The 12,119-nt window shown below is 44.5% G+C and overlaps 4 protein-coding genes across 4 annotated transcripts; 2 read left to right on the top strand and 2 right to left on the bottom strand.

The window, feature by feature from the left end:
* Window positions 1-2,920: 2,920 nt before the first annotated feature.
* On the bottom strand, window positions 2,921-3,829 carry LOC6555345 (serine protease 1). The gene has a single exon (XM_001981159.3). The coding sequence runs from the start codon at window positions 3,790-3,792 to the stop codon at window positions 2,989-2,991; it is 804 nt and encodes a 267-aa protein (XP_001981195.1). The 5' UTR covers window positions 3,793-3,829; the 3' UTR covers window positions 2,921-2,988.
* Window positions 3,830-4,685: 856 nt separating this feature from the next.
* On the top strand, window positions 4,686-5,607 carry LOC6555344 (serine protease 1). Its single transcript, XM_001981158.3, has one exon. It carries the CDS (start codon window positions 4,714-4,716, stop codon window positions 5,515-5,517), a length of 804 nt encoding a protein of 267 aa, XP_001981194.1. The 5' UTR covers window positions 4,686-4,713; the 3' UTR covers window positions 5,518-5,607.
* A 189-nt stretch (window positions 5,608-5,796) lies between these two features.
* On the top strand, window positions 5,797-7,742 carry LOC6555343 (prolyl 4-hydroxylase subunit alpha-1). The gene is made up of 5 exons (XM_001981157.3): window positions 5,797-6,050; window positions 6,103-6,266; window positions 6,321-7,294; window positions 7,353-7,518; window positions 7,598-7,742. Exons 1-5 carry the CDS (start codon window positions 5,866-5,868, stop codon window positions 7,690-7,692), a joined length of 1,584 nt encoding a protein of 527 aa, XP_001981193.1. The 5' UTR covers window positions 5,797-5,865; the 3' UTR covers window positions 7,693-7,742.
* LOC6555247 (prolyl 4-hydroxylase subunit alpha-1) lies at window positions 7,712-11,795 on the bottom strand. The gene is made up of 6 exons (XM_001981156.3): window positions 11,567-11,795; window positions 9,525-9,679; window positions 9,309-9,465; window positions 8,129-8,984; window positions 7,908-8,073; window positions 7,712-7,852 (listed from the first exon to the last, which is right to left on the bottom strand). The coding sequence occupies exons 1-6, from the start codon at window positions 11,737-11,739 to the stop codon at window positions 7,752-7,754; spliced, it is 1,608 nt and encodes a 535-aa protein (XP_001981192.1). The 5' UTR covers window positions 11,740-11,795; the 3' UTR covers window positions 7,712-7,751.
* Between the last annotated feature and the right edge of the window lie 324 nt (window positions 11,796-12,119).

The raw sequence follows: 12,119 nt of genomic DNA, 5'->3' as shown, positions 1-12,119 counted from the left end.
TTATGATGTTGTAGAAATTCAAGAATGACCCAAGACTGAAGTTCTAAAGTCCATAACTCAAACAATCTTAATCGGAATTCGAAGTGGCATACCTCTAAATGTTTCTGGAGCAATTCTCTAAGAAACTGCATTCAAATTTAAAATTTTATTTTTTTTGAAATTTTTTGTAATTTTTCTGATGTTATGATGTTGTAGAAATTCAAGAATGACCCAAGACTGAAGTTCTAAAGTCCATAACTCAAACAATCTTAATCGGAATTTGAAGTGGCGTACCTCTAAATGTTTCTGGAGCAATTCTCTAAGAAACTGCATTCAAATTTAAAATTTTATTTTTTTTTAAATTTTTTGTAATTTTTCTGATGTTATGATGTTATAGAAATTCAAAGGTGTCCCAAGACTGAAGTTCTAAAGTCCATAACTCAACCAATCTTAATCGGAATTTGAAGTGGCATACCTCTAAATGCTTCTGGAGCAATTCTCTAAGAAACTGCATTCAAATTTAAAATTTTATTTTTTTTGAAATTTGTTGTAATTTTTCTGATGTTATGATGTTGTAGAAATTCAAGAATGACCCAAGACTGAAGTTCTAAAGTGCATAACTCAAAATATCCTAATCGGATTTTGAAGTGGCATACCTCTAAATGTTTCTGGAGCAATTCTCTAAAAAACTGCATTTAAATTTGGAAATTTATTTTTTTATAAATTTGTTGTAATTTTTCTGATGTTATGTATGATGTTGTAGAAATTCAAGAATGACCCAAGACTGAAGTTCTAAAGTCCATAACTCAAACAATCTTAATCGGAATTTGAAGTGGCATACCTCTAAATGTTTCTGGAGCAATTCTCTAAAAAACTTCATTCAAATTTAGAATTTTATTTTTTTTGAAATTTTTTGTAATTTTTCTGATGTTATGATGTTGTAGAAATTCAAGAATGACCCAAGACTGAAGTTCTAAAGTCCATAACTCAACCAATCTTAATCGGATTTTAAAGTGGCATACCTCTAAATGTTTCTGGAGCAATTCTCTAAAAAACTGCATTCAAATTTAGAATTTTATTTTTTTTTAAATTTTTTGTAATTTTTCTGATGTTATGATGTTGTAGAAATTCAAGAATGACCCAAGACTGAAGTTCTAAAGTCCATAACTCAAACAATCTTAATCGGAATTTGAAGTGGCATACCTCTAAATGTTTCTGGAGCAATTCTCTAAGAAACTGCATTCAAATTTAAAATTTTATTTTTTTTTTAATTTTTTGTAATTTTTCTGATGTTATGATGTTATAGAAATTCAAAGGTGTCCCAAGACTGAAGTTCTAAAGTCCATAACTCAACCAATCTTAATCGGAATTTGAAGTGGCATACCTCTAAATGTTTCTGGAGCAATTCTCTAAGAAACTGCATTCAAATTTAAAATTTTATTTTTTTTGAAATTTTTTGTAATTTTTCTGATGTTATGATGTTGTAGAAATTCAAGAATGACCCAAGACTGAAGTTCTAAAGTGCATAACTCAAAATATCCTAATCGGATTTTGAAGTGGCATACCTCTAAATGTTTCTGGAGCAATTCTCTAAAAAACTGCATTTAAATTTGGAAATTTATTTTTTTATAAATTTGTTGTAATTTTTCTGATGTTATGTATGATGTTGTAGAAATTCAAGAATGACCCAAGACTGAAGTTCTAAAGTCCATAACTCAACCAATCTTAATCGGAATTTGAAGTGGCATACCTCTAAATGTTTCTGGAGCAATTCTCTAAGAAACTGCATTCAAATTTAAAATTTTATTTTTTTTTAATTTTTTGTAATTTTTCTGATGTTATGATGTTGTAGAAATTCAAAGGTGTCCCAAGACTGAAGTTCTAAAGTCCATAACTCAACCAATCTTAATCGGATTTTGAAGTGGCATACCTCTAAATGTTTCTGGAGCAATTCTCTAAAAAACTGCATTCAAATTTAGAATTTTATTTTTTTTTAAATTTTTTGTAATTTTTCTGATGTTATGATGTTGTAGAAATTCAAAGGTGTCCCAAGACTGAAGTTCTAAAGTCCATAACTCAACGATTCTTAATCGGATTTTGAAGTGGCATGCCTCTAAATGTTTCTGGAGCAATTCTCTAAAAAACTGCATTTAAATTTGGAAATTTATTTTTTTATAAATTTTTTGTAATTTTTCTGATGTTATGATGTTGTAGAAATTCAAGAATGACCCAAGACTGAAGTTCTAAAGTCCATAACTCAAACAATCTTAATCGGAATTTGAAGTGGCATACCTCTAAATGTTTCTGGAGCAATTCTCTAAAAAACTGCATTCAAATTTAGAATTTTATTTTTTTTGAAATTTTTTGTAATTTTTCTGATGTTATGATGTTGTAGAAATTCAAGAATGACCCAAGACTGAAGTTCTAAAGTCCATAACTCAACCAATCTTAATCGGAATTTGAAGTGGCATACCTCTAAATGTTTCTGGAGCAATTCTCTAAGAAACTGCATTCAAATTTAAAATTTTATTTTTTTTGAAATTTTTTGTAATTTTTCTGATGTTATGATGTTGTAGAAATTCAAAGGTGTCCCAAGACTGAAGTTCTAAAGTCCATAACTCAACTATTCTTAATCGGATTTTGAAGTGGCATGCCTCTAAATGTTTCTGGAGCAATTCTCTAAAAAACTGCATTTAAATTTAGAATTTTATTTTTTTTTTAAATTTTTTGTAATTTTTCTGATGTTATGATGTTGTAGAAATTCAAGAATGACCCAAGGCTGAAGTTCCAAAGTCCATAACTCAACTAATCTTAATCGGATTTTGAAGTGGCATACCTCTAAATGTTTCTGGAGCAATTCTCTAAAAAACTGCATTTAAATTTGGAAATTTTTTTTTTTTTTAATTTTTTGTAATTTTTCTGATGTTATGGTAGTCGGGGATCTCGATAATAGCATTCTATTTTGCTTTATTTAAAAATTCCCAAAAAACGGGAAAAAACACAATGTTCTTAGTAGGAGATGCCGGTGTTGTCGCGGATCCAGTCGAGGTATCCGGTGACACGGCTGAAGACAGCAGGAGCACCAGACTGGCAGCCGTTGCCGGACACGAAGGATGTCACTCCGACCAGGCGGTTGCCGTCGTGTGTGACCAGGGGGCCACCGGAGTCGCCTCCGCAGGTGGACTTTCCGCCGTTGGTGCTGATGCAGATCATGTTGTCGTGGAGGGACCAGGTGCGGCTGCACTCACCCTGGGAAATGATCTGGACATCGACGGACTGGAGCCAGTCGGGCAGTGGGCTGCCATCGTAGGTGCCGCCCCATCCGGAGGCCACGGCCCACCATCCGGCGTAGTCGCGGTTGCGGTCGTTGAGGCTGGGCAGCTCCACCTTGTTGACCAGGTGCCAGAAGTCGACGTGCGGGGTGCGGATCAGGGAGATGTCGTTGTGCAGGTTGCCGCTGTTGTAGTGGTGGTGCTGGACGAAGTTTCCGCTGCCCACCCAGTGGGTGTACTGGGGCTGGTTGCGCAGACTGGCTCCGTAGTTGATGGTCACTCCGTTGGCTCCGCTGGTGCAGTGGGCGGCGGTCAGCACCCAGGTGTTGCCGATGATGGAGCCACCGCACCACCAGTTTCCGTTGCCGCTGAAGAGCAGACCCACGATGTAGGGCACCTTGCCCTCGTAGGCTGGGTAGCCGTTGGTGATGCGACCCTCGATCTTGAGGTCCTTCACCGGGGTGGGGACCAACTTCTGGTCCGGGGTAGGAATGGCAGTGGCGGCGGCCACGGCCAGAGCTAGGAATACGAGCAGTTTCATCTTGGCAGGTCTTGCAACTTGTGCCTTTTTCAGAAACTGACCTAGCTTTTATACTAGCGCCTTATCAATACTATGGCTTCTTGTCGCTTTTTAGTAATATTTGGTGCTAATATATTTTGCCAGATTTCAGCCGTGACAAGTTAAGCAGGCTGATAAGATTTGAATTATTGTCTTTACTTGCCAATTGCAGAGTGACAGTAAGGGAATAAGTCCGTTGCCCGTAATCAGCTCGATAATCCCAAGATGTTTCCCATAAGATCGAATTAAAGATTGCCAATCATCCTAAATCATATCAAATGGCATTTGTATAAACCAGATCCTAAGGATACTTCAATTCAGTATATAACCTGTCTATCTTATGAGGCTACAATTCCATTCCTAAGCTAAACGGGAAACTAAGATATGTAAATAGTTTAAACTTAAAGAACGTAGTTTGATAAATTCTCAGACGATCTGAAAGGTTTATGTTTGAAATGTGCACGTCTTCCTCATCGATGACTCCTCTAATCGAGTTTGGGCCACACGTACGATGAATGATAATTACTCGAACAGCAACCATAAATAAGTGACTTATTTGCTGATAAGAATGTACTACAGGAGTTCAGTGGCTTCCATTCATTATTTTTGTACTCATTCAGCACTGCAATACAAAGTCCGTACTACGATCACTCAAGCATCATATCAAAACCCTACAGACAACTTAACAAAGTTGTTACATAATGGACAAGCTTGAAATCCTAAGTACACGCCATATATTTACAATAGAATCCGCTCCTCCGCGCTTATCAGACGGCAAACTTATCACGCCAAAAACTGGACAAAATATACAGCCGTCGTTTCCTGAGGATGATAAGACATTCTATTCAGTATAAAAGTGCGCTCAGGTTGTGGGAAAACCATGAGTTGTAAGACCTGTCCAAGATGAAACTGTTCGTATTCCTGGCTCTGGCCGTGGCCGCCGCCACTGCCATTCCTACCCCGGACCAGAAGTTGGTCCCCACCCCGGTGAAGGACCTCAAGATCGAGGGTCGCATCACCAACGGCTACCCAGCCTACGAGGGCAAGGTGCCCTACATCGTGGGTCTGCTCTTCAGCGGCAACGGAAACTGGTGGTGCGGTGGCTCCATCATCGGCAACACCTGGGTGCTGACCGCCGCCCACTGCACCAGCGGAGCCAACGGAGTGACCATCAACTACGGAGCCAGTCTGCGCAACCAGCCCCAGTACACCCACTGGGTGGGCAGCGGAAACTTCGTCCAGCACCACCACTACAACAGCGGCAACCTGCACAACGACATCTCCCTGATCCGCACCCCGCACGTCGACTTCTGGCACCTGGTCAACAAGGTGGAGCTGCCCAGCCTCAACGACCGCAACCGCGACTACGCCGGATGGTGGGCCGTGGCCTCCGGATGGGGCGGCACCTACGATGGCAGCCCACTGCCCGACTGGCTCCAGTCCGTCGATGTCCAGATCATTTCCCAGGGTGAGTGCAGCCGCACCTGGTCCCTCCACGACAACATGATCTGCATCAGCACCAACGGCGGAAAGTCCACCTGCGGAGGCGACTCCGGTGGCCCCCTGGTCACACACGACGGCAACCGCCTGGTCGGAGTGACATCCTTCGTGTCCGGCAACGGCTGCCAGTCTGGTGCTCCTGCTGTCTTCAGCCGCGTCACCGGATATCTCGACTGGATCCGCGACAACACCGGCATCTCGTACTAAGTGAGCAGTAGCTTCTTTGTCTGCAGTCTCACGGATTACGGATGAGAGGGTAGACTCCAAATAAATTCTTTTATTGTGAATATAAATCCACCTGCTCAGTGTTTCTAATTTGAGGGCAGGAGATGGAGAGATTTAGAGAGTCGCATCGACCGAGTTGTTTGCTTAGCATCGCTGGTGTGGCTGTTTGGCTGTTTGGCTGTTTGTATGTAACATCTTTGTTTGCACAGCGTTTTTGGGTCTGGATACGTGACAGTTTCCAAATGGCATAGGGGTCTATTTGGCCCAGTTGGTACCCGAATAGGAGCCAGTCTACATCTGTGACTCTTGGTTGAAAGTGCTCAGTTCAAGATGAAGGATCGGCAGTGTCTTTATTTTGGGATTTTTCAGCTTATAATGTGGGCTGGAGTGGCGAATGGAGAGTTCTACTCATCGGTGGATAGTATGCATGAGCTGGCACAAGTGGAAGAAGAACTCCTAAATGCCACGCGTTCGTATCTGGAGTCCCAGCAAAAGCAGCTTGACTTCTACCGCAGGTACTACGCCATTATCCCAAAGTATAGCACTTGGAACTGAAATATTCAATAGGTATGTGGAGCAACTGAAACGGGAACATGAGTGGGCAACAACCCAGTCAAAACTGGATGAGTATCTCGGACATCCTTTGCACGCCTTCAGATTGATCAAGCGCTTGGTTCAGGATTGGGATGCGCTGATCCTTGAACCCATAGTTGACAACGACGCCAGAGAAGGTAGTTATGTAGTTCCATATTTAACCCATCCAATAACTTTTTAATACCCAAAAGAGTTTAGTGCCCACGTGGAGGCTCTGGGCACGGTCTTCGGCTACCCTGATCAATCCGAGCTCCAGGGAGCCGTCAAGGGCTTGGCCAGGCTACAGGCGGTCTACAATCTCACGGCCTCGCACTTGGCCGATGGAGTCATCAATGGTGTTAGCTACGGCTCGGATCTACGATGGCGTGAATGCTACGAAATCGGAGTGCAGCTCTTCGATCTTGGGGAGTATCAGAGATCCCTGGAATGGCTTCAAGTGGCTGTTATGCTTCTGCAGAATAGTCCGGAAAAGGAAGAGGATGTGGAGCACTACCTTTCAGATATCCGGGAGTACGCATCCATGGCAAACTTTGAGTTGGGCAATCCGAAGAAAGCCGGAATACTGCTGAATCAGATCCTTGAATCGCAGCCCACACATTCCGCCCAGCAGACACGAAAGTATCTGGAGAGCAGGGCGCTAGGAAAGATTGACCAGGAGACAAACCCCACTTGGCTTGCCAACTATACGATGCTGTGCCAGGGCAGAAGATTGCCAGAAGAGCGGAGTGCTGATCCACTGAAATGCTACCTGGATGGAAAACGCCATGCTTACTTCACCCTGGCGCCACTCCAAGTGGAGCCGGTGCACCTGGATCCGGATATCAATGTCTATCACGGCATGCTGAGTGCCAACCAGATTCTGTCCATCCTCGACGAGGCAGAGAAGATGCAGATGTTTCGATCCGCTGTTTCCGGAAATGGCGGCAACAGCACCGTGAAGGACTTGCGGGTCAGTCAGCAAACCTGGCTGGACTACAAGTCCGCGGTGATGAAGTCCGTAGGTCGGATCAATGAGCTCGTGTCTGGATTCGATATGGCCGGAGCCGAGTACATGCAGGTGGCCAACTACGGAGTTGGAGGGCAGTACGAACCGCATCCGGACTACTTTGGCGTGAATCTGCCGGTGGAGTTCAAGGGAGATCGCATCTCCACCAGCATGTTTTATGTGGGTTACAGCTCTTCATAGTAGTTTCCGAATCTTTCCAAGCTTTCTTTTGTTGCAGCTCTCTGATGTGGAACAAGGTGGCTACACCGTCTTCCCCAAGCTTAATGTGTTCCTGCCACCTGTCAGCGGAGCTCTGGTCATGTGGCACAATCTCCACCGATCCCTGGATGTGGATGCGCGCACTCTGCATGCCGGCTGTCCAGTCATCGTGGGTTCCAAGCGCAGTAAGCACACATTCAGAGAGAAGTTCCTCTTTCTAAAGCATCTAGAGATTGTATTTATCACTTCATGTTCATATTGCAGTTGGCAACATTTGGGTGCACTCGGGCTACCAGGAGTTCCGTCGTCCTTGCCACCTCACCTCAGACAGCTACAAGTCAGCAGGTTACCAAAACTAAGTGTAATGTACACATTAAATAAATTAATATCTTAGTTTAATTGCTGCTGAGTAAATGTCCTAGTCGAAGTCCCTGTAGTGCAGTGAGATCTCCTGGCCCCTTTCGAGATCGCAGGGCCTTACGTTATCCTGATTCCGCTCCCGAATCCAGACATTGGCAACTGGTTCAAAGAATCCATTACTAACTGATGCCTTGCAGCTCAGAGATTCACTTACTCCACTTGCTGCCCTGAAGAACAGGACATGCGGCGTGTTTGGTGCGGAAGTCCTGGTCTCCAGAGGGATGCAGATTGTACCAAAAGAGAAGGCTGCCCCTTTCTGGGGTCACCAGCAGTGGCAGAAAGGGAAAGGCGGTTCCACCACCAGCTTCTACATCGGATAGCTGGAAAATGTTTGTTGAAATTCTCTGAAAGATTAAGGAATTACGAGAAACTCACGTAGTAAATGGCCGTAGCGATTCGGTTGCCATGCAGATCTCCTTCCTGGTAAACGTGGTTGTCGGGAAAGCTGTCCCAGTGCGGCTCATAGTGCCCACCGATCCCGTAGTTGGCCACCTGCAGATCCTCGGCGTACTCCATGTTCAAGCCGGAGAAGTCACCCACATGATGGCTCAGTAGCTTGGTTGCTGCGTTCCTGGAGTAGTTGAAGGAGGCACCTTGACTGGTGCGGAAGGCGGCTGCCGTGGAGTCTCCATTCCCTGCCAAGGAGTACACTGTGGATCTCTTTATTCTGGGCCTCGCTGTTCGCTGCAGGGATTCCGCGTCTTTGGAGCCAATCACCTGGTGCAGCTGCACCACTGGGGGATCCAGGTGCAGCTCCTCCAACTTAAAGGGAGCGTAACCCAAGCGACTCCTCCAAAGGCGACACCTGAGATCTCGCTGCTTGGAAGGAAGTGGAGCCAACTCGCCGCGACACACCTGCTCGTACATACGAAACTCCCGGGACTCGTGGTAGTCTCCGGGTCTTCGTGCGGTCAGGTGAAGCAGCCCGTTCTTGTCCCCGTCCGTGATTAGCTCCTCCAGTTGCTGACGAGCCTCCAGGAGGTGACTCCGCTGGTCCGGCTCCAAGGCAAGCACATGGTTCACCAGACTCAGGGCACTGTCGTGGGCACCCATCTCCCGATGGTAATCCACCACTGCCTCCATGAAGTCCAGCGAGGCGGACTCCGACCCGTAGGACTGTTCCCGGAGCAACTGCATCGACTGCTGCAGCCACGGCACCGTGTGGTTGTAGTCTCGCAGGGCGTACAGGTGCTGGCCGAGCACAAAGCAGTCCTGCCAGGACATGGCCGTACTAAAGGGTTGATCACATCAACACATCATTAGCAATGGTATAAATTATATAGTATTAAGTTAAGCCAGCCAAGTCGTCAGCTTAATAGCTGCCTTTTCCACCTGGCTTACTAGTTTCGCTAACATTCACAACATGAAATGGCAGCGAGTTAAGACAATATAATTGCTGCCTTGTGTTCCTATGACAACAAATTAAAAGCGCAAAAGCTCCGAGATTTTAATCTTGAATCGTTTTAATAAACACTTTGTTAGCTTCCCGTCTTGCGTTCATCTGAACAGCGAGCTATGGCTCATTTGTGCATAACAAAGAGTGGTCATATCTCACCCGTACTTGACGCCATTCAGGATTCCACTGGCCAGTTCCGGCACATCCAGTTGATAGGTCTGCTGGAGTCGGGTAAGCGCTATCGCCGATCCGACGAAGTCGTCCTGCGAGGGAAAGCTCAGATTCCCCCTAAGTCTGGCCATGGCATCAAGGTAGTCTGCGGGGATTCGTATTATATCTCACACAGTTTATATGCAGATGGAGGAAGTAACCCACTTGAGCGACTCGAATCCGTGGTAACACTGCCCTCGAAGGTTTCCCAATCGCTGTGAAGGCGCTTTATCAGCCGGAACGCGTTCACCGGATTGTTGAGGTAGTCATCGATTCCATCGGCGGCGTTCAGGTGTTCCACGCGGATGGCGTCGATCTCACTGAGATCATAAGCAAAGTAATCATTAATCAGACTCGTCATAGCTGGAGGAATTTGCATAAATTAACTATTGGGCTGGACAAACTAAAACCTAAAGTCTCCGGCTTCTACACTGCTAAAACGCAACTTGATTTAAGCCTAATTAATTGGGTTTCTTAAGATACAAATTCGAGCGGAAAGGATTGGGAAGTACACGCATATTTGGGTTCGGCCAATCAATAAGATCAGAAGTTAGATTACTTTGATTAGGCAACTTTTAGCTACTTCTTCACTTGTATTTCATTAGTGAATTAGTCAACTTTTAAGAACTTTTGCCTGGTGTTAATGAAGCCAAGCAGCAGCTGATTGAAACCATTATTCAGAATTAAGCCATAAAAAAGTGGCTAAGAATAAGCAGTACTGCCCAGAAATGTATTCAAGTTTAGTTTTATCGGTGGGTACCTGTTTTGAATAATTAACGCATTTATTTTCACGCCTGTCGCCTGCATTGCGACTCATTTAGAAGTCATTAAGTTGGGAACGCACCACAATTTGAATCTAAAGCAAGACGAAACTTCTTTGTTGGATCTTCATTGTGCTGATGATTGAGTGGCGGCACTTGTTCCCAATAAATCTGTTTTATTTGGGTTATGAAAAGGAGAAGCCCAGCGCAATTCAATTCAATTTTTTATAAGGGTTCGATGGTGAAAAACCAGTTTTTACGACGGCCGACTCAAGTCCGTATAAATATTATACTTTACAATTTGTTAACGGTGTCTTATTAGATGGCCAGGAATCCGGTTTGCAAATGCGCGTGATAAACACAATAATACTGTGTATATGCATATCAAAGGCGATGAGTGCACCATATTTTACGATCCGAAATCGGCCAAGTCGATGACACTTATATTCGAACAACAGAATAAACTAGAGGCAATTGTTCTTAGATACCGATCGGGGATGGTAGCAATCGATTTGCACGATAATGAAATGCAAATTTCAACAAGTTACTGAAAGTTGTTGGCCGGCGATTTGTGCTTTATGTGGACCATTAATTAGTATGATAACCGGCGCGAATGAATAAAGCCAAGAAATAGGAGAAATTAGCAGTCCATAAAATAAATATCACCGGCGCATCGAACAAATGGCATCGGTTTGAAATGGGCAGTTTGAAGTCTGCAATCGCGACAAATCTGGGTTGCCATTCACTTTTATGGCAACCGGTCGGTTTTGAGCCGCAAATCAGCAGAATTGTAATAACTAGAATTTAATATCTCGGTGAGCCATCTCTCCCACACCAGGCTTTAATTGGCCAACAAAAAGCCAGCAGTTGGCAGTCTGCCCACCCGACGTGAATTTTTGAATTTTTGATTTACGTGGGCGGCTGTGTGGATGACACCTAAAATGAAAAATTCGCAGTCGCTGGCCGGCTGACAACGATTGCCAATTGTTTTTCATTCCAGTTTTTCAACTGGAAAAATGCGAGCCTGGAAAACTGATGGGCTCGGCCAATAAAAGTGGCTGCTGCGCGAAACGCGCATCTCATTTGCATCTCATTTAAGTTGGCCATCTGAAATCCGTGTGTTGTAGGCTCGGCTAGAACCTGAAAAACTTTCCATTTTAATCTGGCCTCTTAAAAGCCGCTCGCTGTAGCAGGAATGGTCATTAGTCTGCGAAATTCTTTTAGTTCAGTCCACTCTCATAAAATTAACATAATTATATGATTGGAGTAGCGACACATGTTTTTGTAAATTGTGCTAAAATATTTACTAAAATTAATTGCCAGACATTGTATGACTCTAACTTGCGTAATTGGGAGTTGCAGCTCTATTGATCCTTATATTTTCTAGCAGCACCTTATTTTCGGAAAATATCCTTCAAGGATAGCCCCACTTTCCATCCCCTTTACCTCTGCAGCGCCTCCGCGTGCTGGCTGATCTCATTCACATAGTGCTGCAGCTCTGCCAGGAGCAGGACCTCCGTTTCGAACAGCTTCTCCAGACCCGAGGTGGAGCTGAAGAACTCCCCGCGGCAGGATAACAGCTGCAGGGCCAGGAGAAGGACGCACTGGGCCAAAAGCATCGCACTAACCGGCTTTCAGAACGCAGATCGCGGTTTGCTTGTTGTTCCAGCCGCGATTCGTTAGGAACTGTTTTCAGTCGCCGATCTTTGAAAGATCTGATGCCAAAAAGCTCGCGGCGTTTGTGATGAAGCGTTTTCGAGCTGCGGGTGTCGATCGAGCAGTTCCAGCGCTCCAGCCGAATGGAACGGCGTTTCTGGTCAAAGAACTGCCCGCGGGCCAAGTTCTGCTTGATTGGACCCCTCAAAGTGAGGTGGGTTCAACAAACTGGGTTGTGTAAGTACGCTTACATGGGCCCACAGTTATTCTGGGAATGTGTTTCTGGGAATCGTAACTCAATCCCAGAAAAGTGCCAGCCAGTCTCAACTTTTCCGCTAATTAC

Source organism: Drosophila erecta, unplaced genomic scaffold (genome assembly GCF_003286155.1).
Source record: "Drosophila erecta strain 14021-0224.00,06,07 unplaced genomic scaffold, DereRS2 tig00000000-arrow-pilon, whole genome shotgun sequence".
Classification (NCBI taxonomy): Eukaryota; Metazoa; Arthropoda; class Insecta; order Diptera; family Drosophilidae; genus Drosophila; species Drosophila erecta.
Note: the sequence above shows the minus strand (reverse complement) of the source record. Positions and strands in the feature narration are given on the sequence as shown.

Bases quoted from the DNA above. Each gene is read 5' to 3' on its own strand.
- LOC6555343 (XM_001981157.3), top strand. From the start codon at position 5,866: ATGAAGGATCGGCAGTGTCTTTATTTTGGGATTTTTCAGCTTATAATG. The intron at 6,051-6,102 runs GTACTACGCCAT...AATATTCAATAG, and splicing joins CAGCTTGACTTCTACCGCAG to GTATGTGGAGCAACTGAAAC. The intron at 7,295-7,352 runs GTGGGTTACAGC...CTTTTGTTGCAG, and splicing joins TCTCCACCAGCATGTTTTAT to CTCTCTGATGTGGAACAAGG.
- LOC6555345 (XM_001981159.3), bottom strand. From the start codon at position 3,792: ATGAAACTGCTCGTATTCCTAGCTCTGGCCGTGGCCGCCGCCACTGCC.
- LOC6555344 (XM_001981158.3), top strand. From the start codon at position 4,714: ATGAAACTGTTCGTATTCCTGGCTCTGGCCGTGGCCGCCGCCACTGCC.
- LOC6555247 (XM_001981156.3), bottom strand. From the start codon at position 11,739: ATGCTTTTGGCCCAGTGCGTCCTTCTCCTGGCCCTGCAGCTGTTATCC. The intron at 8,074-8,128 runs GTGAGTTTCTCG...AACATTTTCCAG, and splicing joins TCGCTACGGCCATTTACTAC to CTATCCGATGTAGAAGCTGG. The intron at 7,853-7,907 runs GTAAGTGAATCT...TCTTTGAACCAG, and splicing joins TCTTCAGGGCAGCAAGTGGA to TTGCCAATGTCTGGATTCGG.